We start from the raw sequence: 25728 nt of genomic DNA on the forward strand, positions 1-25728 counted from the left end.
ATCAGCAGAGGAGTGAACACCAGGAGGCCAAAGGAGAATTCACAGATCTGACATCCTGAGGAAAAGCCGCCTACTCTGAATACAGACTCAAGCCAGCCCCTAAATCCCACGTGCTTGCTGTGTGGTCTCAGGGTCCAGTGCTTCTGGCTGGCCAAGCTCTGCTCAGCTCGGCATCTGGCGTGGGGAGGAGGGGACGAGGCATAGGCTTGGGGGTTGCCAGCCCTAGCCTGCTTTGCAGTTCCTCAGCAGCAGAGCAGGCTGGGGGTCACTCTACATTACCCTTGGCTGCCCCCCATTTTGGGAGTCAGGAATAACAGGAGCCCGGAGGCTCCCTAGTTGTGCCCCCTTTTGCTCAGTGCGGTAGTGAAGGCACTGCCCTGGAGGTTGCCTGGAGCAGGCTTGCTGAGTGAGCCAATGACCGACACCCAGCACAGGAAAGGAACCGCACGCAGCTGGCTCCCTGTAAGAGAGCTGAGATAGGCCTGGGCGGGGAAGGTAAGCATAGGCATGGCCTGACTTACTCATGCTGAAAAGCTGCAAGAGCATCAGCTTGTCAAGGCATCTGCCAGCTGAGAAGAGAGTCTGTGCCAAGGACCCCTTTTTGCTTGCTCAGGATCTAAGGCTGTGGCATGGGACAGATTTTTGGGACTCTGAGTGATGAGGGAATTTCCCAGTTCCCCTCCCCCAAAAAGGAGTCCAACTGGACAGTGCATTGAAGAGACAAACTTTGTTTAAAGTTTCTTGGACTCCTTTTAAAGGAAACAACATTCCCTAGAGCCTTCTGGTGGGGGAACTAGTGTGGGATGGGATGGGGAACATGGGACAGGCCCCCCCCCTTCTGTTCCTACATCCAGCCAGTCCTCCTCCACTGGGGGCTTTGAGGGGCAGTGGCACAGAACAAGCTACACTGCCCAGTGGCCTCCCAGGCCAGGGAATCCTCAGATGGCCATTAAGCTGGCTTTGCAGGCATGGGGCTGGCCCTTGCTGTCACCCCTATCTGGTCATTACTAGTTCTGGGTACCATTACCTGGCTCTGTGTTGTTCACATTTCAGCAGAGGCCACTCTTGGGCCACACTGACCACCAGACCAGATGACGTGGGCATATGGGTTGAGGCGAGAAGATACACTCAGAGACACTTTACCTGCCGACATCTGTATTTGCCTTTGTTTTCTGTTGCGGGAAGAGGAGAGCAAGGTATTGCATTTCCTGGGCTCATTGCGGTCCAGGCAACGGCGCCATGGTGACTGGTGGGATGTGGCCACCTTAGCAGGAGGAAGCAGACCAAGATAACCACACTCCATTCCTGGGACCGTCATCTGCTCTTAGGTTCAAAAAGTCCTTTGGCTTCTCCTGACAGACAGTACAGGAGCCAGTGACCAGGGGAAGAAAGCACCGCGTCCCAGTGTCAGGGCCTCTGGGGAGGATTGTCAAAAGGCCTTAAGGCAGGTCTCAAACATGGGCCTGTAAGGGTCACAGGTGCAGCCACACACCAGTCCTCCACTCAACAGCCTGCTGGTAGTAGGTTACCTGAGACCCACATATCAGGCTCCTCCCCTAACTTCCAAATGGTACAGTCCCAGGGCAACTGATTGGTCCATTGGCCCTACTTAAGCCAGCAGCAGGAACCGGAAGCTGTCTGAACAACTGGGCTCTACCCTGCTCTGGACTGCATGCCTTGTGCTCACATCAGACTCAAGGTTCCTGATATGCCGGTTTGTCTCTTCCCTCTGATCCATGGATATCCTGACCCAGTCTGACTCCAGTTCCTGACTTGTGGTTTGCTTCTGACCTCCTGAATCCCAGCTCATGGCTGTGGCCTTTGGATCTGTATGGTCTGGCTGCCCATGACCTGGCTGTGACACAGTGGGAGTCTTCCCTTTGATTCTTATAGGAACAGCGTTATGTCAGTGCTGAACACCCAGCCTATGGGCAAATCCTAAGGCAGGTTGTGCATCCCTGTCTCCAGTTGGCTTCAGCAGGTTCTCAGAACCTCCCAGGAGACGTCCCATGGGTTGGAAGGAGAAGCTCGCCTGTCCTTGTTATAAGTTGCTCTCAGTCCCTTTGCTGTCTTGTACATCTGGATGTCAAAGTCCCCTAATTATGAAAAAATAAGACAGTTTTGACTTGTTCTGACTCCCTATGAAATAAAACTAGTAAGGAATCCCTGTGCAGCTCCCTTCATTTCAGGATTTCATCTCTGACCCCTATGGCAGATGGGAAATCTGGCAGGGAGGGAGGGAAAGGTCAAGTTTTGTCAAAAGTCAGGACAGAACTTGAGCATCCCATGGGCTCGATACTCCGAGGTACAAACCACTCACCAGCCAGATGAGTTCTGTTGCGACTGCAGGCTGAGACTTGACAATTAGGCCTAAGTTGGGCACACCAAAGCGGGTGCCATTTCTGACTTGCCTTCAAGCCCATAGTGACTGAGTGCCAGAACTGGGGGCAGGACTCAGGAGTCAGGACTTGCAGACCCCAATTCACCATCACCTTGCACTGTGTACTGTCACTTCCATCAATGCAAAGGGAAGCAGATACCCAATGTAATCAGTTGTAGTGTTTTATACCATCTCTGCACCCATGTCAATAAATATTGGGCAACAGCAAATTCGGCCTCTTGGCCCCTCCTTAACCACTGAGGATCATTCTTTCCTCTCCTGGCTAGGGATGGATGTGCCAGCTCAGACAAGCAGCCAGACATTTGGATGTTTCTCTTTGTTTCTGGACTGTTTTACTCTGCAGATCAGGCTGCTGATCTTTCAAGCAAAATGTATGGGTGGCTGTCTAAGCTTCCTGATATGGGCCGGCCTGTCTGAAACACACCAAGCAGCTCGCTCTTCTTACTGAAACAAGGAAGTGCCTGTGTGTTGGAGGGGGATGGGTGAATTATTTCAATTAAACTTTGCTGAATCTCTGAAAAAAGTCTCAGAGAGGAAGCCATCTTAGTGTGTAACTTGCAAAACAACAAGCAGTCCTGTGGTGCCATAGAGGCTATCACATATACCAGGTCATGAGCTGGCATGGGTAAAACCCACTTCCTCAGCCAGGTTGGAGTGGAATTACAGAATCCAGGGTGTATGTATAGCCAAAAAAAAAAAAGGAAGTTCCTTATTAGCTGGACCAGTTAATGAAGCAAATTAAAGTTGGGGAAATTGCCCTTGTAATGCATTAGCCAGGTAAGATCTTTCAAGCCTAAGTAAATGGTGTTAAATCTGTAAATGAATTAGATTTGGATTGGAAACTCATTTTACTTATCCTAATGAGGTCATCAGCATCCAGCCCCAAGCAATCTGCTTCTCTAGCTCTAGCTTGACCTGTCTATAAACCCCTCATCTTGCCAATGGAGCTGTGTTGGAATCTGCAGGAGACCTGATGAATCATGCTGGTTTCATGCAGTTCACCCTTTTATTCAAAAATGTTTTAGCAAGCTAATCCTGTGTCCAGGGACATCAGCTTCAGGTTGACTTGAATGGTATTATTTCAGACCCTGCATCATGTTTGAACCCCATTGTTTTATGTCCTTTGATTTTTGCTCTGACTTTATCCAGACTAAAGACTGAGGGATATTCATATCTTGTAGAGCGGGAAGGGACCTTGAGGGGTCATTGAGTCAGGTCCCTGGCCCTCTGTGCAGGACCAAGCATCCCCCTTGCAGGATTTTTTTTTAAACTCTGTTTGCCCCAGACCCCTAAATGGCTGCCTCAGGAATTGAGCTCACAGGCCTGGGTTTATAGGGCCCATGCGTAAACCACTAAGCTATACTTCCCCCCACATTTGTAGAAGAAGGGTCTTCTGGAAGGGGGATTTCTTTCAGAAGGACACCCCACCCACTGGTTTCCTGCTGAAAGAGCCCCATCTACATGGCAGCTTTACTTCTGGAAGGGGATCTTCTGGAAGTGAGGTCTCACAGCAATATGCTAATGAGGCACAAGATATGTTAATACATGCCTTATTTGCATCTTCCGCTCATTACCACGCCCTTTCTAGAAGGAGGGAGCTGGTGTAGACAAGGCCAAAGTGACAAACCTGGCCAGAGCTATTAGCAGGACATTGAACCTGTGAAAGCCAGTGAAGTGGTAATGAAGCCATTTAATAGACATTTACCTACCCCAGGGATATACTCAGTTTCTGAACGTACTGACAAGTATCAGAGAGGGAGCCATGTTAGTCTGTGACTTTGAGAACAACAGGATGTCCTGTGGCACCTTATAGACTAAGAGAGATTTTGGATCGTAAGCTTTTGTGGGCAAAGACGTGCTTCGCCAGACGCATGAGTGCATTGAATGTACTGAGTTAGTTGACAGGACCTGAGTTTAAATTTGGCTTAAAATATTTTATTAGTGTGTTGCTGCAGATTATAAAATCACACCTCTAAAAAATAACACACGTATACACACACACAGAGCTGCCATCAGGCACAGGGACACCAGTTTAGCAGCTCTGTGTAAGGCCCCATAAATTCTAAGGACAGCCCTGCCTCTCTGACTCAAATCATGCTTGGTGATTCACTGCAACAGGACAAGCTTACTGGGCCATGCTTGGTCTATGTGCTTCCTCTCCCAAGATGCTGATACTTACTAATGTTGAGTGGCACCGAGCTCCATAAGTGGTCCCATTGGACAATCTTTCAGAGCTGCTTCAGTGTGTGCAGCAGCCCAGAAGCCTCAAGTCATGACACCAACCCAGGCCCAGCCTGACTTCTGTGGTCCTCTGGGTCACTTGTGGGGTAGTTCCCATGAGGGTGAGCAAGGGGTCAGAATCTGGCCCCATCTATTTTTATGCCCAGAGCTTGATTACCATTCACCAGTTTGTTTGCTTTTGTTTGTTTGTTGTATCCAGCTTGTCTTTTTGAGTGCAGTTAAAATATTACCTGCTCTTTTCAACCTGCCTTTAACAAGAACATTAGAGGATTCCCTTCTGCCGCAGGGTTTGATGCTGACTTTCACTGAGGTTCAGCTACTTTCAGAATCAGGTGGCTTGGCCTGTGAAATGAAATGACCACAAGAGAGCAGCAGAGGAGAGGAACAGAGGGCTCTGCCTCTTGAGCGAGCTGAAAACAACATACTTTAAGGAGACATTTTTTCCTGCGCTGTCCTATTTTGGTTCACTTCCCTTTGAAGAAGCTTTTTGTATAATGAGACCGAGCATTTCTTTGCACCCAAGGATTCATTTCAGCCAGCTCTCCAGGTGCTAATGCAGTCCTGAGCCAGCAAGCTTTCTGTGTTTAGCAGTAGGGTGACACTGAGCCACATACGCAAAAGTAACTCAGAAGGAGGAAGAAGTCTCCTGGAAAAGCATTTTTCCAGCCTAAACTCAATCTCAGATCTGTACAGCCCCAAACAGAGGTCTGAGGTCTTGATCTGCTTCTTGGACTGTAGCTGACCTCTATGGACAAATCCCAACGAATATCATTATAGAGCTAATGATTTAAATTACACAGAGGCAAATAGTAACAGAGAGGTAGCCATGTTAGTCTGCATTCTGACAAAACAAAGCAGCAATCAAGGAGCACTTTGAAGACTAACAAGAGGATTAAAAATGGGGCAGATGTTTGCCAATGCAGAATTCTGACGCGGGGTTGGACTCCTACATAACAGATGAGCGGAAAGGGAACAGAAGGCTCCCCCCACTCTGAGCTCACTGTTGAACAATCTTTCATCACAATAAAAGAAACTGAAACTTCACCTTGTTTCTCTCTCCCGGAAGCCATGGCGGCAGCTGCTAATCCTGTCAAAAACCTCCAGGAAGAAATTACTTGTTCTCTTTGCCTGGAGTATTTTAAAGACCCCCTCCTGATAACAAAATGTGCCCATACCTTCTGCCGGGCTTGTATCACCCAGCACTGCAAGGACGTGGGACCCCAAGTCCGCTGTCCTCACTGCAGGGAGAGGTTTCATCTGGAAGACTTAATCACAAACAGGCACCTGGCCAACGTGGTGGAAATAGTCCAGAGACTCAAGAGAACTGCTGAAAAAGAAGGAGAGGAGAGCCAGGCGGAGAAACTCTTTTGTGAAGATGGTCAAGAAACCAGGGAACCCCGGACTCAGAATTCTCAAGCTGGGCTTCCCCCAGACAAGGCAGCGTGGAAGAACAGGGTATGTACCGTGTGCTACGTATTTAGTTTGACTACTTACATAAATAATAATAACAACAATTAAATAATGCCTAGCACTTGTAAGAGATATTTATTTTGAATAGTACCAAATTCACACTCCATTTTGGACAGTGTTGTGATTATAGGGGTCCTGGTCCGGACCAACGTTCCTTGTAAGCTGAGTGCTTGGATGGCCAGGAGAGATTCAGGTGCCGCCCAGCTGATTGGCAGAGCGCCCCCCCCCCAGTGGGCAATATGTGTTTCTATTGGGAGTGGACATTTATTCTGCCAGCGGATGGAAAAAACTAGAGAGAACCCTAGTTCTGCCCCAAGAAGTAGTTGTGGGAGGGTCACAAGGTTATTGTAATGGTACTGTACACATAGATCTGCATGGCTGCTGGCAGCCGCCCTGTCTTCGGAGCTGGGCAGCTAGAGGGAGGTGGCTGATGGCAGGGAGATAGTTTGGTATTGCCACTCTTCCATCTGCTCTGCTGCCTTCAGCATTGGTCCCTTGGTCAGCAGGCACCACTCCCCAGCCCCCACGTCTGAAGGCAGCACAGATGTAAGCATGACCCCCCATGAATATCTTTGTGGCCCCCCCAGAACTCCCTTTCGGTTCAGAGCCCCCTATTTGAGAAACACTGCTCTCCCCCCACCCCCATGAAATCTGTGTAGGACAGGATAAAAGCCCACCAAATACCACTTTCCATGGTGAGAGATCCGATTTTATTGTCCGTGATGCGTTTTTTATGGCCGTGAATTTGGCAGGGCCCTACTGTGGCCACAATGGCTTAGATCCTACTCTCAGTTGGGAGTTGACTCAGTACCTTGTGGGCCTGGGACATAGTTCAGGATATCTCCCTCTGGGATGGTAAGAAGACAGTTTGATTGGGTTTTTGCCAACTGGTTAATATTCGTCTCCAAACATTCCATTTGCATTTTGTGACTACGTGTTGAACCTCTCTTGTCCAGCAACATCCATAATCTGGCATGATTTTAGTTAGCTGGATGTGGGTGTGGGTGTGGGTGTGGGTGTGGCCAAGTTTCTTGTGCTCCCATAAAGCGTGTTTGCAGCCATCAGTCCTGTCTCTCAGTGTTCTGTGCTGTTATTTAGCTGTAATTTGCTCCTAAATGTCTTCTAAGAGTCTGGAAAGCAGGGGAAGTGTTGGTAAAGCTGCCAGACAATGCTGACCTGCCATGGATTGGCAAATTTGTTCAGTGCTGGTCAGGTCCCAAGAGTGCCAAACTGGAGAGGTGCAACCAGTACTTTGTGTTCACTTTCTCACAACATCACAAGGCAAATGTCAATAGCAAATGTAAGGGAAACAGGAGGCCAGATTCCTCTTCCTAAAGCAGCACCTGGTGGGCCTGATCCAAAGCCCACTGAAGTCAATAGAAAGACAACGGGGGTGCCCAGGTGTCATTGAGGGGCACTGTACATATCAAGGTGCAACCACTGAACTTGTACTACTTGACTAATTGGCACCTGGAGATCACCGCAGCGGTGAAAGTAAGCGGATGAGCCCTGGTGCACAGCTCCGGCAAGAGCTGGCTGAGCTGCAGCAAAAACCAGTAGGAGCAGTTAAAAGAGCTGGCAGGGACCTGGGTTGCAATAGGACATCACTGTAAAAAACAGTGTTACTTTTACCCCCATATCACAGTGCTGGGCACACAGAAGGCCCAGTTCAGCTCTCACTGAAGTCAGTAAGTGTCATTTCATGACAGAGACATCTGAGGAAGCGGGTCTTTGTCCACGAAGCTTATGCTCCAAAATATCTTTTAGTCTATAAGGTGCCTCAGGACTTCTTGTTGTTCTCGAAGATACAGATTAACACGGCCACATCTCTGATACATTTCATGACAGCTCACGGCAGCAGTTCTCAACCAGCCACAAGTTTCCAGGGCTAAGCAGTGCCACCCTGTGACTCACAGAAAGCCAAAGTCCTCAAGCCCCACTCAGGGCTGTAACCAAAGCCTCAGCCCCTTAGCTCCATGGAGCCCCTGTGCTACGGTGCCTCAGGGCATATGTCCTGCTCGCTGTCCGTTCATGCCAGCCTATGCAGAAAAACAGTCATGGCACTGATGGGCCATGTAGTTTTTATAGTCTGTTCAGGGCCTTTAGAGACAAAGGTTGGGAATCCTGCTGTAGAGAATCAAAACCACTGCACAGATATGCAAAGGGTGAGAGGAGCTAATGTGACCTTGAGAACCTTCACGTGGCATTTCCTGCTCCTCTTGTCTTTCAGTTTTCAGCCTTAAAGTTGCCTGAAGGTCATTGTCTAGTTCTTTGCAATTTATTTCTTTAAAAAAATATTACTGCTCACTGTCGCAGTGGCCCCTCAAGGCCTGCACCAGAATCAGGGCCCCTTGCGCTAGGTCTGGGGTCAGCAACCCCCTGCACCTTTATTTATTTATTAATGAAGCTGTTGCAAGTAGAACTATTAGTGACTTTAAAAAGTGTCACCGGCACTGGGATTATAACAGAGGTCAAAAGGTCAAATTATAGCCTTCCGCCTGGGAAGGGTTGCTGACCCCTGCACTAGGCTGTGTAGAGACACACACTGCTCTTTCCCAGACAACCAACAGTCCGGCTAAAATAGCAATGCGACAAAAAATACCTTAATCCCTCCAGGACCCATACGCTGATTAAATACTCAGTGTAACTCAGGCAGTTTTGTCCAGCATCATTAACAATGGGCCTATTGTATTTTTGCATCAATTTCTTAATTGTTTTAAATTATTAATTATCTTGTGAGGCCAAACAACAGCAATTCAGGGGCACCACACACTAAGTAACTAACTTGTTAATAACATTCCCTCTAACTTCTTCCATCCGTGTGTGGAATGAATGATGCGCCTTGAGGCATGTGCAAATGTGCACCGCCTGCAGAAACAAAAGAAACCCTCTGCTAATCAGCTGAGCAGTGTTTGCAGCTCTTCCTGAGTGCACAGCCTCCAGAGAACACTGGCTCCAGTGACTTCCTGGCGTGAATCGCACCCATGTTCATTCTGCAGCTCGGACAAGTTAGTTTGAGCTGAAAACCAGGCAGTTTGGAGAGATCGTGCAGCATCAAGAAGGCATTAGGACCCACCCAGAACAAGATGGCACCTCTGAAATCCAAATATGGTGATGTCGTCACTGACAAAGCCAACAGATGGAGCACTGGGTCGAGCACTACTCCGAGGTGTACTCACGCGAGAACATTGTGGTTGATACAGCCCTCAATGCTGTCGAGCTCCTACCAGTAATGGACGAACTGGATCAGGATGCAACTGTGGACGAACTGAAGAAAGCCATCGACAGCATTGCAGTCGGAAAGGCCCCAGGCCAGGATGGTGTACCACCAGAGGTAATCAAGTGTGCCACGGACACCCTCCTGGAACCCCTACATGACCTACTGTGCCTGTGCTGGAGAGAGGGAGAGGTTCCACAGGAAATGCGCGACACTAACATCGTAACCTTGTATAAGAACAAAGGAGACAGAAGCGACTGCAACAATTACCGTGGAATCTCCCGACTAAGCATCACTGGTAAACTGTTTGCCCGCGTCATCCTCAGCAGACGCCAGAAGATTGATGAGAGGGTGTATCCCGAATCACAGTGCGGATTCCGTGCAGAGAGATCTACCATTGACATGGTCTTCTCTCTGAGGCAGCTGCCGGAGAAATGCAGGGGGCAGAGGAAGCCACTCTACATTGCCTTCATCGACCTAACCAAGGCCTTCGACTTGGTCAGCAGGGATGGACTGTTCAAACTGCTGCACAAGATAGGCTGTCCACCATGGTTATTCAAGATGATCCAGTCTTTCCACGAAGACATGAGAGGAACTGTTTAATATGATGGCACATTATCGGATGTTTTCAGCATCAGGAGCGGCGTCAAACAAGGATGCATCCTTGCTCCGACATTGTTCGGGATCTTCTTCGCACTCCTCCTTAAACACGCCTTTGGATCTTCAACAGAGGGCATCTTTTTGCACACAAGATCTGATGGGAAACTGTTTAATCTTGCAAGGCTGAAAGCTAAATCCAAGGTGCGGGAAGTCCTCATCAGAGAGATGCTGTTCGCAGATGACACTGCTGTAGTGTCACACACAGAAGACCAGCTTCAGAAACTGCTTTATCAGTTCTCCAAAGCATGCAAGGACTTCGGGCTTTCCATCCACCTAAAGAAGACAAACGTACTTGGTCAGGATGTTGCTGAACCTCTATCAATCAGCATTGACAACTATACCTTAAAGGTCATCCACGAGTTCGTTTACCTCGGGTCCCCCATCACTGACACCCTGTCCTTGGAGACTGAGCTGAATAGGAGGATTGGAAAAGCAGCCACAACTCTAGCCAGACTCAGCAAGAGAGTGTGGAATAACATCAGGTTGTACACCCACACCAAAATGCAAGTCTACAGAGCCTGCATGCTCTGCACCCTCCTTTATGGCAGCGAGTCTTGGACCTTGTATGCCCTCCAGGAAAAGAGGCTGAACGTCTTCCACTTGCACTGCCTCAGGCACATCCTTGGAATATCATGGAAGGACAGAGTGTCCAACACCGCCGTCCTTGAGCAAGCTGGAATCCCAGCCATGCACACCCTCCTCAGGCAGCGGCAGCTCCGCTGGCTTGGCCACATCCACAGGATGAATGATGGAAGGATCCCAAAAGACATCCTGTATGGTGAGCTAGCCTCTGGCAAAAGACCTCCCAGACCCCCCCAATTGTGCTACAAAGATGTTTGCAAGAGGGACCTCAGGGAGGTAGACATCGAGCCGGACAGCTGGGAGGAGCTGGTAGACGATCGCAGCAGATGGAGACAGGAACTACACAAGGGCCTTCAGAAGGGTGAGATGGGGATCAGACAGCTAGCAGAGGAGAAGCGAGCCCACAAAAAGCACAGTAAGGACCTGCCAGACACCCATTACACATGCAACAGATGCAGCAAGGACTGTCACTCTCGTGTGGGCCTTCACAGTCACAGTCGATGCTGCAAATGATGATTCCAAATGGAACTACGAAGGGTGCGATCCATAGTCTATGTAGACTGAAGGATGCCTACTACTACATGAGGCACAGGTATTCTGGAGAGGTGGATTTTCTGGGCTTGCCTCTCATGCATACAGTAGTGGTGCAGGGTGACCTTCACCTGATCAAACCTCAGCCACCTTGGAAAAGCCATTCTTGCTTGGTTTCCCATTAGGGAAGGAGGGGGTGTTTCTAATCCTTGTCTTACTCTAGTCCCATGGTTGTTTCTCCTTTGTTCCCAGGTGGGTCAGGGTTAGAGGGGCATGTGTGTTGGGGGATGTCTTTGCAGCCCCTGGACAAGGACCTGGGGTCTCAGGTGTGAGAGAATCCCCAAGGGGAGAGTGTGGGGTGGGGATGCAGCCCCTCCAGGGTGGAGCTGGGAGGGAGCCTTGCAGCTCCTGCAGAGTGGGTAGATCCCACCTGGCTGGGGAAGTGCAGATGTCTGCCACTCCCAACGCAGAATCCCCTCCCCGCCCTAGGCGGGGCCCTGTGGATGGAAAGGCCGCCTCAGCCTGGCTGCAGAGCCTGCCCCAGAAGAACGTGGGTGGAGTGGGTCTCCCATCTCCTTCCCTCCCCAGGCCTGGTGGCGCCTGGGTCGCTGGAGCGACAGGACCTGAGCTGCTCCATTTACCTGGAGCTGCTGCAGAGCCCGGCCACAGCTGCTGCCTGCAGTGTGTTGAACTGTGGCAGTGGCCACCACACCAAGTGCCAGCATCCCCTCCCCTGAAGCTGCTGGCTCCTGGATGCTGTGCTGGAGCACTGCTGCGGGGTGCTGCCACTGCCCGCTGGGGACCCTGGCCCCAGCCCACAGCCTGTGCAGGTGGGGCAGCTGCTATAGCCAGGGCCCTGTGCCTGCTGCTTTCACCCAGCTTCTTCCTCCCAGGCTCAGCTGTGCCTCCTTCGCACTGGGGTATTTTCCCCATCCTGTCTCCTAACCCTATTGCGTTCTCCACAAGGGGCCTGTACATAAACATTCGTATGTTCCTCTTTAAAGGAGACGTTGGAAATAAGTGAGGTCTCCAAGCAAATTGAGGTGATCCAGGAGGCGATCAGCAGCAGCAAGCGGGCCAGCACTGAAATGAATGTACGTATGTACCTGCATTAGTCCCTCTTCATTTACACTCTCACCCATCCCAGAGAGATTCATCATCCCCTTGATGGAGGATGCCATGGAGTGAGGGGTCTGCCCAGGATCATCCACCTGAGTCCCTTGTTACTCGCACCCCGCTGGCAGTTTCTTCTGAGGGGTGGTGGTAGCTGGTACAATCATGATTATGAACCAGAGCTGGTTAGAGTGGTTGCCTAACTGTATGGAGGACGTTTGCCTCCCTCCAAAGCATTGAGTGTGATGCATCCACGCCTCTCCCAGCCCAGTGCACAAGGGACTAAACTAGAATCTCTGTCTCTGTCTCACGACTTTAGCTGAGCACTGCTGGTCTGAGGGTTACAGGAGCCCAATGCTGTGTTCCTAGCACAACCAAAACTCCCATTGCAGCCAATGGACGATTGTGCCAAGTACATTCAAAGCAGTGTCTTCCTCTAAATGCAAATAATTGTGCTGCTATGAAATGGTCACTTGCCAGAGGGGGTTAGGTAAGGCTTTAGAGATGGCTGTTCTTTACCTTTTTCATGCTAATGGAACTCACACCCCACCTGGTGCCCTTCAGGAATATGTGTTTCAGATCAGAGACTTGATCACTGAAGACTTCCGTGCCATGAAGCAGTACCTTGAAACACAAGAGAGAGCCACACTGATGGTCATTGAACAAGAGCAACGTGCGACTCAACAGAAAATAGAGGAAATGATTGGCCAGCTTACCATGAGAGCAAATGAGCTCACAGAAATCAAAACCCAGCTGGAAAAAGGGCTGCAAAATAATGCAATGCAGCAGCTGAGTGTGAGTAGAAATATATGGGGCCAAACCCTGTGACGTGCTGAGCATGCACTGAGCATATTCAACTTTCACTAGTACTCTTCAGATTTCCCAGTGTTGTGGTCTCACTGGGGTAGCACAATCAGGATAGCGTGGGAGCAGAAGTGTAGAAATGGGAGCAGAAGTGTAGGGTGGGTGTATTCTTTGTCTGGAAATGTGGGCCACAATTTTTTTTAAATACAAAAGAGTTCAAAATAGTTGTGCAATGAGTGTGCAGAAGAGAGGTTAGTGAAAAATTTGAGAGGAAACAGGAATTGGTAGAGCGATTTTGTTATAATGTAACCCTTCTGTTAACGCCAGATGCCTGCCAGAAGGGCTGGGTTCAACTCTTGTGGGGTTTTCCTATCAAGGATACAACCAACCGGCTCGAGCCCCCACCCAGGGGCCCGGGACAATTTCACCCCCGTGCTGGGTGCCTGTAAGGCGTAGTTCTCCCTCTCCCCTCGCAAGCACAGAGTCTGAGATAGAAATGGCTTGTTTAATGACCATAACCTACCCCAAGGTTACGGCGACAGATGCAGTATATCTCAGCACAGAAGAGACAAACCCCTTTTACCCAGATACCATCCCCATATGCAGTAGAACCCAGTCTCTTGCTGGGGCTCTTGGCCCTTTTCCACACACACACACACACACATAGTTACAGGGTGTACCCTCTGTGGTGCAGTCCCAAGCTCAAAGCCCAGAGATACATCACCAGGGCAATACTAGCTGTCCACTTGTCTGTAGCCTCCCCTTGCTGTCACCAGCCGTCTGCCAGTCGCTGTCGTCTACTGCTGCCACCGCTCCTACCAGCCGCCTGCTGGTCCTGCTGTTGTTCACCAGTCCTAACCCCACTGCTTGGGACTGCCCTAAGGCAGAACACAGTGATTTCAGCTCTGTGTGGCCTCAGCTGCCACTCTGTGATTTCAGCTCTTGGTATCTCTAGTGGGGGGTTTCACAAACACCCTAGTATCCAGCTCTCTCTTTTAACAGGTGGGGAGGGTTAGTCAAGCCAGGCTTATAGCTATATAGCTAAGGCACAGGCAGAACCAAGGCACTCAGCAAGCTGGCTCAACCAGTGCCCCTCCCCTCTCTCTCACAATGCTGTAAACCAGGGAGCCCTGTGTAATCAATGTCTTACACGGCTAAGGCGACTGCCCTGTCCCCCACAACAACCCAGAGCATTGGTGAGATCTCACAACTCCCGCATTAAGTGTCAGCTTAAATTGTGATTTTACAACTACATGTTTACAATAGACCAAATCTCATGGCTTACTTGCTACCCATTAGGCTTTGCCTGAAAAGGTATCACACATGCACACCTTTTGCATTCTCATGCAGATGACCTCTGGGAGACTCATTCCTCCCAGCCTTCAGCAGCACTGCATTCCTTCTGCCACATTCCCTACAATAACATACTAAAATTTATACGGTAATAAAGGTTTTATAGAAATAACCTTCTGGGATCTTGCTGTAATATCATAAATGAAAAACAATCCTTCATCTGTCTCTGTTTCCTGTTGCTGGTGGCCAAGGGCATGCTGGGAAATGTAGTCCCATCCCTACTTCAGGGCCAGCTCTCCAGACAGGGAGCTCATCAAAGAACTACATCTCCCACAGTACTTTGGGTTCCCCCATCGTGTCCTGCAGGCTCCTCTGCATAGCATAGGAAGGGAGAGAAACTGCACCCTTTGCAAACCCTCTGCATATGGGCTTGAGATAGGATGGTGCCATTATAACCACTATCCTAGTTTGACCTGTTGTGAGCAGAGTTAGACTGGTCTCAGCTGGGGCTCCCACCATTTTTGCTACTGACAGAGTGGCACCAGGGAGATCTGACAGATGAGGAGTTTGAACAAATATTTTATTAAAACAAAGAAACAGTCAAGTAGCACTTTAAAGACTAACAAAATAATTTATTAGGTGAGCTTTTGTGGGACAGACCCACTTCTTCAATCCCACTAAATCCCTCTTCTATCCCACGAAAGCTCACCTAATAAATTATTTTGTTAGTGTTTAAAGTGCTACTTGACTGCTTTTTTGTTTTGATAGTATATGGACTAGCGTGGCTCCCTCTCTGTTACTATTAAAATATTTTATTGTTGACCCACCACAAGCTTGTTTGTATGGTGGCTTCATGCACAAGTGTTTCATCTCTGGAGATTGGTGTTAAAATCCAGCTCTCACTCAACTCCAAAGCAAAGATAAAAGCCAATTATTTGGTTATATTTCTCTTTTACAGAGGAAGGGCATGTTTACATATAAAAGGAAAAGAGTATTATAAAATCATTGAATATATATTAAATGTGCTTTTGAAAACTGCACATCCAGCTCTCTTAACAGGGCCTATTTCAAAACTTTTTTGATGCTGCTTTTACAGATAATTTTTGGGGTGCAGCAGGAGGAAGGCATAACCGTGTTGAGTATCCAGACCTTGGGACTGGGCATTACCATTAGATTCACTGGGAGATGGAACTCAACACTGGATTCTGCACCTGGATCCAGATGTACAAAAAGCCACAATCTGACATTCAAGGATGAAAGCTGTGTTATTAAAAAAAAATCTGATTCAGAGGAGAAATGAAGGCAGCTGTAAAAGAATAATATATAAAAAATGGAAGAATGGGGAATATAAATCAGAAGAGATAGGAACTGTAGAAAAATGATAAGGGAAGAGAAGGCATGAAAGAGGAAATATGTGGCTGGCAGAGTCAAGGACAATAAAGGGTTTTTAAAGTATATTGGGAAGAAAAAAGGATCACAATGATGGTATTGGTTCATTAGTAGCTGCAAATTGTTGAATTATTAATAATAATGCAGAAAAGGCAGAGGTGTTAAATAAATATTTCTGTTTTGTGTTTGGGTATTAGAAACGTATGATAACCCTCATTCCATTCCACTGGTATCTCAGGAGGATCTTAAACAACAGCTACTAAAGTTAGATATTTTAAAATCAGAAGGTCTAGATAACTTTCATCAAAGAGTTCTAAAAGAGCAGGCTGAAGGTTTTCAGTAAATCTTGGAACACTGGAGGGAGCATGTTCTATACCATAAGAAAGCTAATATGTCAATATTTTAAAAGGGTAAAAGAAGGTGGCCCAGGGAATTATAGGCACATAGATGTGATGTTGATCTGGGAGAAGACAGAGTGGATGATACAGGACTCAAGTAATAAAGAACTAGTGGAGGGTGATTAAGTATTGGAGAAAAAATAGATTCTGATGAACTAACTGGACTTTTTTTAGTGAAATTACAAATTGGTTAATAAAAGTAATAATGGGGATGCCACAGACTTCTGTGAGCCATTTTACATGGGTCCACACAATGTATTGTTTAAAAAAATTGGAATGATATAAAATTACCATGGCACACAATGAATGGATTTAAGACTGGCTAACTGATAGGTATCAAAATGTAATCAACACTGAGTGGATGTGTTTCTTATGGGATTTTGCAGGGCTCGGTTCTTGGCCCTATGCTGTTTCATGTACCTGCAGCCAAAGGGGTTAATGTAATCCTTGGATGCATAAACATGGGAATTGGAAGTAGGAGTAGGGAAGTTCTGTTACTTCTGTGTTTGCTACTGGAGCAACTGCTACTCGAATCCTGTGCTCAGTTCCGGTGTCCACAATTCAAGAAGAATGTTGAAAAATTGGAGAGGATTCGGAGAAGGGCCACAAGGGTGATTAAAGGATTAGAACACAAGCCTTAGAGTGAAAGGCTCAGGCAGCTCAATCTATTTAGTTTCACACAGAGGAGGTGAAGCGGTGACTTGATTACAATTTAGAATGACCTAGGTGGGAAACAGATACTTGATAACAGGCTCTTCAGTTTAGCAAAGAAAGGTGTAACAAGATCTAATGGCTGGAGCTGAAATAGATGCATTCAGAATGGAAATAAAGGTGGTTAACCACTGAACTAAATACGAAGGGTTGTCATGAATTCTCTTTCACTACCAGTTTGTGTGGGTCTAAAATTTGGAAGAGTTTTCTAAAAGATACGTGCTAGTCATTTTTTTAGGGAAGTTCTTTGGAATGTGGCATATAGGAAGTGTTACTAGATCAGTGGTGGGCAACCTGTGACCCCCGGGGGCTCCACCTGCAGCCTGTGAACCCCCTGGCTGCCCTCCTCCCTCATGCACCTCTTGTGCACTGGGGTACTGGAGCCCCACACTTCCTCCTCCTCTCCCTCTCTCTCAGCATTTTTGGAGGAGCTGTGAATCACCTGATTTGTGCTTTATCCCCCTCCTTCTCAGAGCTGGAATGCCATGAATCAGCTGTTTGCAGAGTTCCAGCTCTGGAATGGAGCGGGAGAAGTGGGGACAGAGAACAAATCAGGCAATTCATGGGCTCTGAAAGTGCTGGGAGGGAGAGAGAGGAGCAGATAAGTGTGGGGCTTTGGTTCTCCAGGGAGTGAGAGGCAGGTGGGATGGGGAAGATGGGTTGTGAGGCTGCAGGTGGAACAACTCTGATCTGCTAACAGAGAAAAATCCTGTGTACAAGGTCTGTGGGGAAAATAAGTTATTTTCATTTTTATGAGGAACCTGTCTTTCCATATTTTCAGTGGCGTTTCAGGTTTTTCTCTTCTGATGATATTATAATAAAGAAAATTCTCTATGTAAAGTATAAGGTTTCTGGAGCGCTTGCTGGTCCTTTCCTCTCTCTAATTTATGAAGTCACCAGAAATTCTTAATGGAGTTATTGCCATTTGTTTAGCTCAAGCTGCATGTGCATTCATCTCTTCTGTCCTTGCTAGGACACCAAAGGAGAAGTTTACACACGCTCTCCAATGATATTGAATAAAATTACACTTGATGGTAAGAAGATTAGTGTTGTCACAAGTGCTGTAGAAGAGCTCAAGAAGCAATTAGAAATTTTAATATTGAAGAAATACCCTACACAGCTGCCAAAAGGTACATTTCCTTTATCAGTGTCTTTTGTCCTTTTTTTTTTGGGTGGAGAAAATGTTACAGTACTCATTCCTACAAGGCAGTGGTGACTATCTCCTGGAGATTCTGCACACTGTCACCTCCATTGATAATAACAGAGAGGTAGCCGTATTAGGCTGTATTCTAACAAAACAAACCAGCAGTCATGTAGCACTTTCAAGACTAACAAAATCATTTATTTAGTGATGAGCTTTCGTGGGACAGACTCCCATCTTCATATCTGGAGAAGTCAGATCCATTGAAACATGTCAGCACTTTGTTCGGTATCTTGCTTGCAGTACTTTATTACTTACGGAGACACTGTGAAAAGTTTGGGCTCAAACTGTATGATTTGTTTTTAAAAAGTGTTGTGGAAAGTAACAGAAATAGGTGTTTGTAGCATTTTATAAAATTTGCACCTTTTTCTGAAGGGAAAATTACCTTGCAATTTGTTCCAAATTATCTTGCAATTTTGAAGACCCAAATAATTGTGTGCTATTCCATGGATTATGGGAACCAGAAAGTGAAAATGACTAGAAAATGACTAGAAAGAATTTGCAAACAGATCAGTGATGTTTTGTTCTGTTTACTTTTTAGATACAAATATAAACAATTTTCCTAGAAGAAATGTTGTCCAGAAGCAGAGTACAGTAAATCCTTGAAATGTGCAATTTTGAGTTGTACCTAACTCACATTAATGTGAGCTAAACACAACTCAAAATCCTGCTCCCCCACCAGCCTTGGCTCAACTCCCAAGCAGCCCTGCTCACCACCCGCGCACAGGTCTCGCTCACCTCCCCCACAGGGGGGTAGCTCCTCGCAGCTGCAACCAAACCGCAGGGAAGTAGCAGCTGCGGGTGCTCCCAGCCCCAGTTCAAACTCTCCACGTGCGGCTCCAGTTCAACCCCCTCTGGCCCAGTTCAACTTCCCATGTGCAGCTCCGGTTCAACCTCCCCCCATCCCCCTACAGCCCTAACCCTAACCTCAGGCTTAACCCCATGCCCCCTCCACAGCTCCAGCCCACAGCCAGGCTTAACCCTCCCCAACTGTCCCCCCCAACCTCAGAACTTACCATTCAAAAAGGAGCTCCAGGTGCTCCTGTTGCTTCCCCAGCTGCAGAATGTACGTTCCGCTGGGGGAAGAGCTGCCCGATTTACGCAAAATTCATGTTATGCGAGAGTGTATGAGAACAGAACCCTCACATAAATCGAGGGACGACTGTATTTACTAAAAATAAGCCAAATTCCCAGTTCTTGCTCACAGAGAGTTGTACCTTAGCAAGGACTTTGAGATTTGGTTCAAAATATTTGCTCATATCCGTAGCACAGTTCTTATGCTTAAGAAGGGGGCCTGTCTTCTCAGCAGATAATCTCAGGACCACAGGCCTACAGTAGAAATGATTACTTATAATGTACAGTGCTAAGTGCTGTACAAACAGAAATAAAGACAAGGTTCCTACCCTAAAAGCTTTTCAACAGCAATAAGAAACAGAACCAGAGACTCATTGCTTGGTTCTAGGAACTTCCCCATTAATGAGAAAGCACCAGAATAACGCCACCAAGGCCATGTCTACATTACCCAGAAGATCGACCCACTCAGGGTCAATCTCACAGGGTTTGATTTCGTGTACCTAGTAGAGGCACGTGAAATTGACCTATCAGAGGTCGGCAGTCGACCCCCGTACTCCTCACTAGGAGGAGTAAGGGAAGTCAGTGGGAGAAACTGTCCTGTCAATCTTCCTCAGTGACGACGGCCAGGTAAGTTGATTGCAGATAAGTCAAGTCTAGCTACTTACCTGCTTAGTGTAGCCCAAGCCCAAGAGGCATTAGTTGTGAGCAGATCCTCCCTAGCAAATCTTTCCAATAAATAGTCTCTCTGCTTTTTGTTCCTCTCCTATCAGGTATGGTCTTTACACTGTAGAGACTTCGGTATTAATTCTGCAAGCACGTTCACCTGCTTAACTTCAAGCATGCATGTAAGTGTTTGCAGGATCAGGGCCCTGTGCAGCAGGCAGCAATAGAAGTTTAAAGTGTGAACACAAAAGCAGAGTTGTTTCCAAAAGACTAGTGCCAAAAAACCTTTCACCAGAACTGTGCAGATTAAAGCTGACTGACTCAGATGTACAAAGCAAGTTCCCAGGGGCAGTCATTACAATGTTACTGCACATCCTTTCCAAGAGTAGAGGTTATTTCTTTTAGAAATACATGGGCCATTGCCCATACCACAATGATGAAGACAAACAATATAAGAACCTGCATAGAACAGACAGTTATTTTTCACAATATCATGCCCAACTGGTCTGTTACGCATCTAATTAGTCATTTGTAAGTATGCAGCTGCACACAAAATGTTTTGATAATTGTGGTTGCAAAGTATATATGCCAACTGCACAGATATCACTGTGTAATAGCATACACATTCATTTAGAAATTTAGGGCAGAGAGCATTATGAAAATCCCTGCTACTATTTTTTTCCAGTTGGACATATACTGTGACCATTAGCCACTGCAAATTTTGTTTTGTTTTGTTTTGTTTTGTTTTGTTTTGTTCAAAGAAACCCCCTAACAGAGAGACTTTTTCCTCCCTCATTTATCAGAACCTGTAGATTTACCTCAGGAGACAAGTGTCTGTTCCACATCTGTCATGTCTGCATCTGACAATTCAGAACCGGTTTCCTCGAGTAAATTTTCTCAGTGTAAGTATGTAAACTAGTGTGAGCACTGGATAGCAACTTGAACATGAAGGATATTAGAATGTTCACTCCCAGGGCCAGATCTTCAGCTGCTCTGATTTGATGTAGCTTCATTGACATAAGAGGAGCAATGTTTTTTTACACCGGCTAAGGGTTTGGCTGTTCATTTTTCAATACATTATTTATTCTAAAGGAAGAAATGTTTATAACACAATTCAAAGTACTGAAGCTGGAGTTTAACCACTATTCAAACTTCCCAGACTCAAAACCACATGGTGACTTGTTCAAATGAACTGGTGGTTACATAGATTCTGCTGGGTGTGACAAATTTTCTGTTGATATTGGTCATGGGTTCATTGTATTGTAAGACTGTGATTGGGGACAGTGTTGAAGTAGTAGGTACCCTCAGTTGCTGCTGGAGTTTGTGAGCCAAATCCAGAGTCTTTACGGAGCTCATACTCAGGACTGGCACTCAGTCAGTGCAGTTTGCTTGAGTAAGGACAGGGCCTTACATTTGTCCCTTGGAGTTCAGTGGGAATTAATGGTTCCCAGCAATTTAACAGATCAGGCAGTTTATGAATGAATTCTTATTGCTAATATTTTAGTCAGTTAAGTGTCAGTGTTTGATCACTGCTAGAAAGTCAGCATTTGAACTACTGCAATGGGGTACATACCCAATGGCATGCAGAGCAACGCTTGGCTGTGTTTCACCGTTGCTGAAAACATCTTATTGCCCAGTCTACTTGGTGCCATCAGATTAGGAAATTTTCCATTATCTATTTTAGGGGCAGTGAATGTGACCTTTGATCGAGAAAGTGCCCATCCTAAACTGGAGATCACCTCTGAGAATAAGAAAGTGACTGTCTCCCGTTTTCCACTTCATGAACCAACTGCCAAGAGATTCTGCTGCAGCCAAGTCATGTGTTCCCAGAGTTTCTCTGACGCATGCCACTACTGGGAAGTGAGTACCAAGAACAGCAGCGGATGGGCAGTTGGAGTTGCTGATGGACATATCGGTAGACGAGAAGAACTGGGGAGAACAGAACTGTCCTGGTGTGTGGAATGGACTGGGAAGAATAAACAGTTGTCAGCATGGCATAAGAACCAGGAAACACAGTTAAGCGTAGAAAGACCTCTGAAAGTTGGAGTTTTGCTGGATCTTGCAAACAAGCGCCTGTCCTTTTACTCACTTATTGATAAAGAAATTCTCTTGCATACATTTGAAATCAATATCCTCCATCCTGTTTACCCTGCTTTCTGGCTGTATGGTTTGGATGAAGACGGCTCCTTAACTATAAATCATATCAATAGGGATTAATCTGGAGTTCTTATGGCAATTGAAGACTTAAGCTGCGATTTGCAGGGTTGCAAGAATAGAGCTTTTATGGAGCGTCAGGTCTTAAATGTGAGGCTTTTATATCCTGATGCAAGCCTACCATATTCAGCCTTAAACAACAGCTGATGTGTTTTGTTCCTCTGATTTTCTTTGTTGTCTCTCTCTCCTTTTTAAAAATCATGCCTATTCCACCCTGTCTTTGTTAAAGCAACTCCATTAAATGGCAATAATGAGAAGTAGGTACCCTAAGTCAGTGGTTTTCAAACTTTTTTTCCTGGCCTTAAAAGTAAAATTTTGCTCTTAGATGTTTATGGAGGATCTAGGCGCTAATATTTGTGCATTTCCAGCAGTGAAGATTTAAGGAAAGCAGAACATTGATGGTTAAGGCCTTGATCTTGCAAATATTTACAAATATGCTTAACTTTAAGCAGAAGTCTTCCCATTGACTGAGGTCATTAGGACTTGTACTTAAAGGCAAGTACATTCATAAGTTTCTGGCGGATTCTAGGCATGTAGGCCTGTTTTGTGGATCTAAGACATGATGGATGTGGGATGACATGTAAGCAAATGGGCCCGGGCAAATGATAACACTGATACTTGTTTCCCTGATTCTGCTTGGCAAATAGAAAGAGAGCGGTAACAAACTTAGGAGGATACTGAATGGGATTTGAGTGCTTCCCATTTCCCAAATGTAGGCTGATCATGGCAGCTCCGAGACTGCAATTTGTCATTGTTCATAAAATAATCTCTGACCTAATCTGAAAATGGGCATTTGATGTCAATTTTAGTACTTCATGCATATCGTCTGCGTGTCCCATTTGCTGTCTTTCACCTGGTCATTGTTGCAAATTATATTTTTAATACAATACATGAAAATCTGACTGTGGCTTTCATTACTGAAACCTAAATTGCAATCCCCTTGAAACCAATGCAAAATTCCATATGACTTTGATGGAAATAAGATTTAGCCCTTAAGACCTAAGTGTGAGTGGGGGGGGGCCTGCGGCAGGGGAGAACCTATAATGCACGGGCCAGATACAGCTTACAGCTTGCCTTGATCTGGCTTGTGAGGCTGGAGGTAGCCAGACATGGAGCCAACTTTGTATAGGTTTTGGTGGTGACCAAAGTGGGTCCAAGCAGAACTGTCCCATTCATAGGGTGGACCAGGGCAAGTGCCCTGGACCCTGTGCTTTGGGGGCCCCATGCTTTGGGGGACATGGAGAAACAGGCAGCTTGGAGGGTTAGCAGGGGGCCTGGTGCCAGCAGCAGTGAGTAACTTGGGCTCACCCCTCTTCATCCTAGTGTCGCTTGGCGTAGGGGTGGAAGCCGGCAAGAGGCAGGATGGGGTTTTGTGATAAGGGGCTGTCATGGCTCCTTCCCCACTCTAGCAAAACAAATGCAGAAGTGGGGGCCAGCAAAAGTACCCTCAAAACCTCATCTACCAGGTTTTGGTATAAACTTCCCCCTCAAAAGCCTAAAAAAACCTTAGATTTTGGGGATAAAATTAGCTGCCACCACCCAAGTAATAATAAGGAAACCAGGGAGAGAGAGACTACTTGGGAAATCTCAGCCCCAAAAGTAAAATCCAGGACACAAACATTAACCAATACCAGGTTAATAAAAAGAAAAAGAGAGAACTTTTATTTTTACAACAATATTCATGTTGCAAGCCTCATGACTAGATGGAAGAGTCCCAAAGTAAAACACATGGGGAGTCTCCACCATGGGCCTCTAAGAACTTAGTTACAAGGAGAGTAAAAGAACATTTCTAAAAAGTGCACAGACATCAGATCCCACTTCCCAAACCATAAAACAATAAAGCCTAATGGATTTATATAAACTTTACCCCACTTACAGAAGATTGGAGGGCCTGTTCTTGGAGGGTGTTATTCAACATCTTTATTAATGACCTGGATGAGGGACTGGGTTGCACCTTCAGCAAGTTTGCAGATGACACAAAACTAGGGGGAGAGGTAGATACATTGGAGGGTAGAGAGAGAATCCCGAGGGACCTGGATAAATTGGAGGACTGGGCCAAAAGAAATCTGATGTGGTTCAATAAGGAAAATTGTAGAGTCCTGCACCTGGGGTGGCAGAATCCTAAACATTGTTACAGGCTGGGGACCGACTGGCTCAGCAGCAGTACAATGGAAAGGGACCTAGGGGTTATGGTGGATGAAAGGCTGGATATGAGTAAACAGTGTGCCCTTGTAGCCAAGAAAGCTAACGGCATACTGGGGTGCATTAGGAGGAGCATTTTGAGCAGATCTAGGGAAGTAGTTATTCCTCTTTATTCGGCACTGGTGAGGCCACATCTGGAATACTGTGTCCAGTTTTGGGCCCCCCCAGTATAAAAAGGATGTGGATTTGCTAGAGCAGGTTCAGTGAAGGGCAACAAAAATGATTAAGGGTCTGGAGCACAAGACCTATGAGGATAGGCTGAGGATTTTGGGCTTGTTTAGTTTACAGAAGAGAAGACTTAGAGGTGATTTAATAGCAGCCTTCAACTTCCTGAAGGGGAGCTCTAAAGAGGAGGGTGAGAAACTGTTCTCAGTGGTGTCAGATGGCAGAACAAGGAGTAATGGTCAAAAGTTGAAGAGGGAAAGGTGTAGGTTAGATATTAGGAAAAACTACTTCACCAGGCGGGTGGTGAAGCATTGGAATGTGTTGCCTAGAGAGGTGCTGGATTCTCCATCCCTTGAGGTTTTTAAGTCCCAGCTGGACAAGGTCCTGGATGGGATGACTTTGTAGGGATTGATCCTGCTTGAAGCAGGGGGCTGGACTAGATGACCTCCTGAGGTCCCTTCCAGCCCTATGATTCTGTGATTTTGTGAGGGAGATACTCTGTGTCTGTCTCCCTCATGGCTGGAAAGAAGAAGAAAGGCCAGAGGACAGAAAAGGGAGGAGCCAAAAAATTCCTTTGTCCCAATATGAAATTCTTACCTACATCCCTATAGGCCAACCCCACCTGGCTAAGGAGGTTAACCCTTTTACTCCCAGGCTGCTGGCTAACCCTCATGATCATGACGGGCAGAATGAGGGTGGAGCAGGAGCTCTGAAGGAGTGGAGGTAGAATGGGGTGGAGCAGGGGTGGGAGGAGACAGGACGGGCAGGGGCTGGAGGGAAGGACTGTAGTGTGAGCAGGATGGAGCTGGATGGGTTGGGTCTGGGTCACATGCTGCTGCTGGTCAAAACCCACCTTTGACCCTGGGTCCCTCAGAAGTGTCAGCCCCCCGCAAAGTGCAGGGCCTGGGGCAGTCACCTCCGTCTGTCTTGTGGCCAGGATGGCTCTGAAAATATAAGTGCAAGTACTGATGGAGCTGGGCCTGTGTTCCTGAATATTGGTGGAATGTGGGTACCATGCACCCATATAACTCTCTGCCTATGATGCCTCTACATGAATGGACATAAAAATCAACAACCCTGACATGCAGAGACACACACAATGCAGACAGACAGACCTCAAACCCCACCACGGAGAGACCAGCATGGACAGACAGGCCTCCCCCCAACACAGACAGACCCCATTCCAACACAGATCCAATATGGACACACAGACTACCCCAACCCCCAATAAGGATAAATCTGGCAATGACAGACAGACCGCCCCAACACAGACAGATCCGGAATGGATAGACAGAGCCCCTTCCAACACAGAGTCAACATGGACACACAGACTGTCGCCCCCCCCCCCCACCCAACTAGGACAGATCTGGTAAAGACAGACAGACCACCCCAACACAGA

At 46.9% G+C, this 25728-nt stretch overlaps 2 protein-coding genes and 1 long non-coding RNA gene across 6 annotated transcripts in view; 2 read left to right on the forward strand and 1 right to left on the reverse strand.

Moving 5' to 3' along the window:
• ADAP2 (ArfGAP with dual PH domains 2) overlaps positions 1 to 1190 on the forward strand; it is a 22922-nt gene extending 21732 nt beyond the window's left edge. For 2 of the 3 annotated variants that reach the window (XM_075014802.1, XM_075014804.1), the window contains one exon: positions 1054 to 1190. In XM_075014802.1, coding sequence (XP_074870903.1) covers positions 1054 to 1079 — 26 coding nt within the window. In that variant the 3' untranslated portion in view covers positions 1080 to 1190. The remainder of the gene's footprint in view (positions 1 to 1053) is intronic. The other variant, XM_075014803.1, reaches the window with a different exon arrangement.
• Positions 1191 to 1962: 772 nt separating this feature from the next.
• Positions 1963 to 5877, reverse strand: LOC142023647 (uncharacterized). Of its 2 annotated transcripts, none has more exons than XR_012648275.1 (3): positions 5818 to 5877; positions 4873 to 4984; positions 1963 to 2096 (listed from the first exon to the last, which is right to left on the reverse strand). It is a non-coding gene; the product is annotated as an uncharacterized LOC142023647 (long non-coding RNA). The 2 variants fall into 2 exon arrangements; XR_012648274.1 differs by having other exon boundaries at positions 1968 to 2096; positions 4891 to 4984.
• Positions 5029 to 22858, forward strand: RNF135 (ring finger protein 135). The gene is made up of 6 exons (XM_075014799.1): positions 5029 to 6097; positions 12107 to 12196; positions 12780 to 13010; positions 17784 to 17940; positions 20552 to 20650; positions 21433 to 22858. The coding sequence occupies exons 1-6, from the start codon at positions 5600 to 5602 to the stop codon at positions 21963 to 21965; spliced, it is 1608 nt and encodes a 535-aa protein (XP_074870900.1). The 5' UTR covers positions 5029 to 5599; the 3' UTR covers positions 21966 to 22858.
• The last annotated feature ends 2870 nt before the right edge of the window (positions 22859 to 25728 follow it).

This window comes from Carettochelys insculpta, chromosome 20 (assembly GCF_033958435.1).
Source record: "Carettochelys insculpta isolate YL-2023 chromosome 20, ASM3395843v1, whole genome shotgun sequence".
NCBI lineage: Eukaryota > Metazoa > Chordata > Testudines > Carettochelyidae > Carettochelys > Carettochelys insculpta.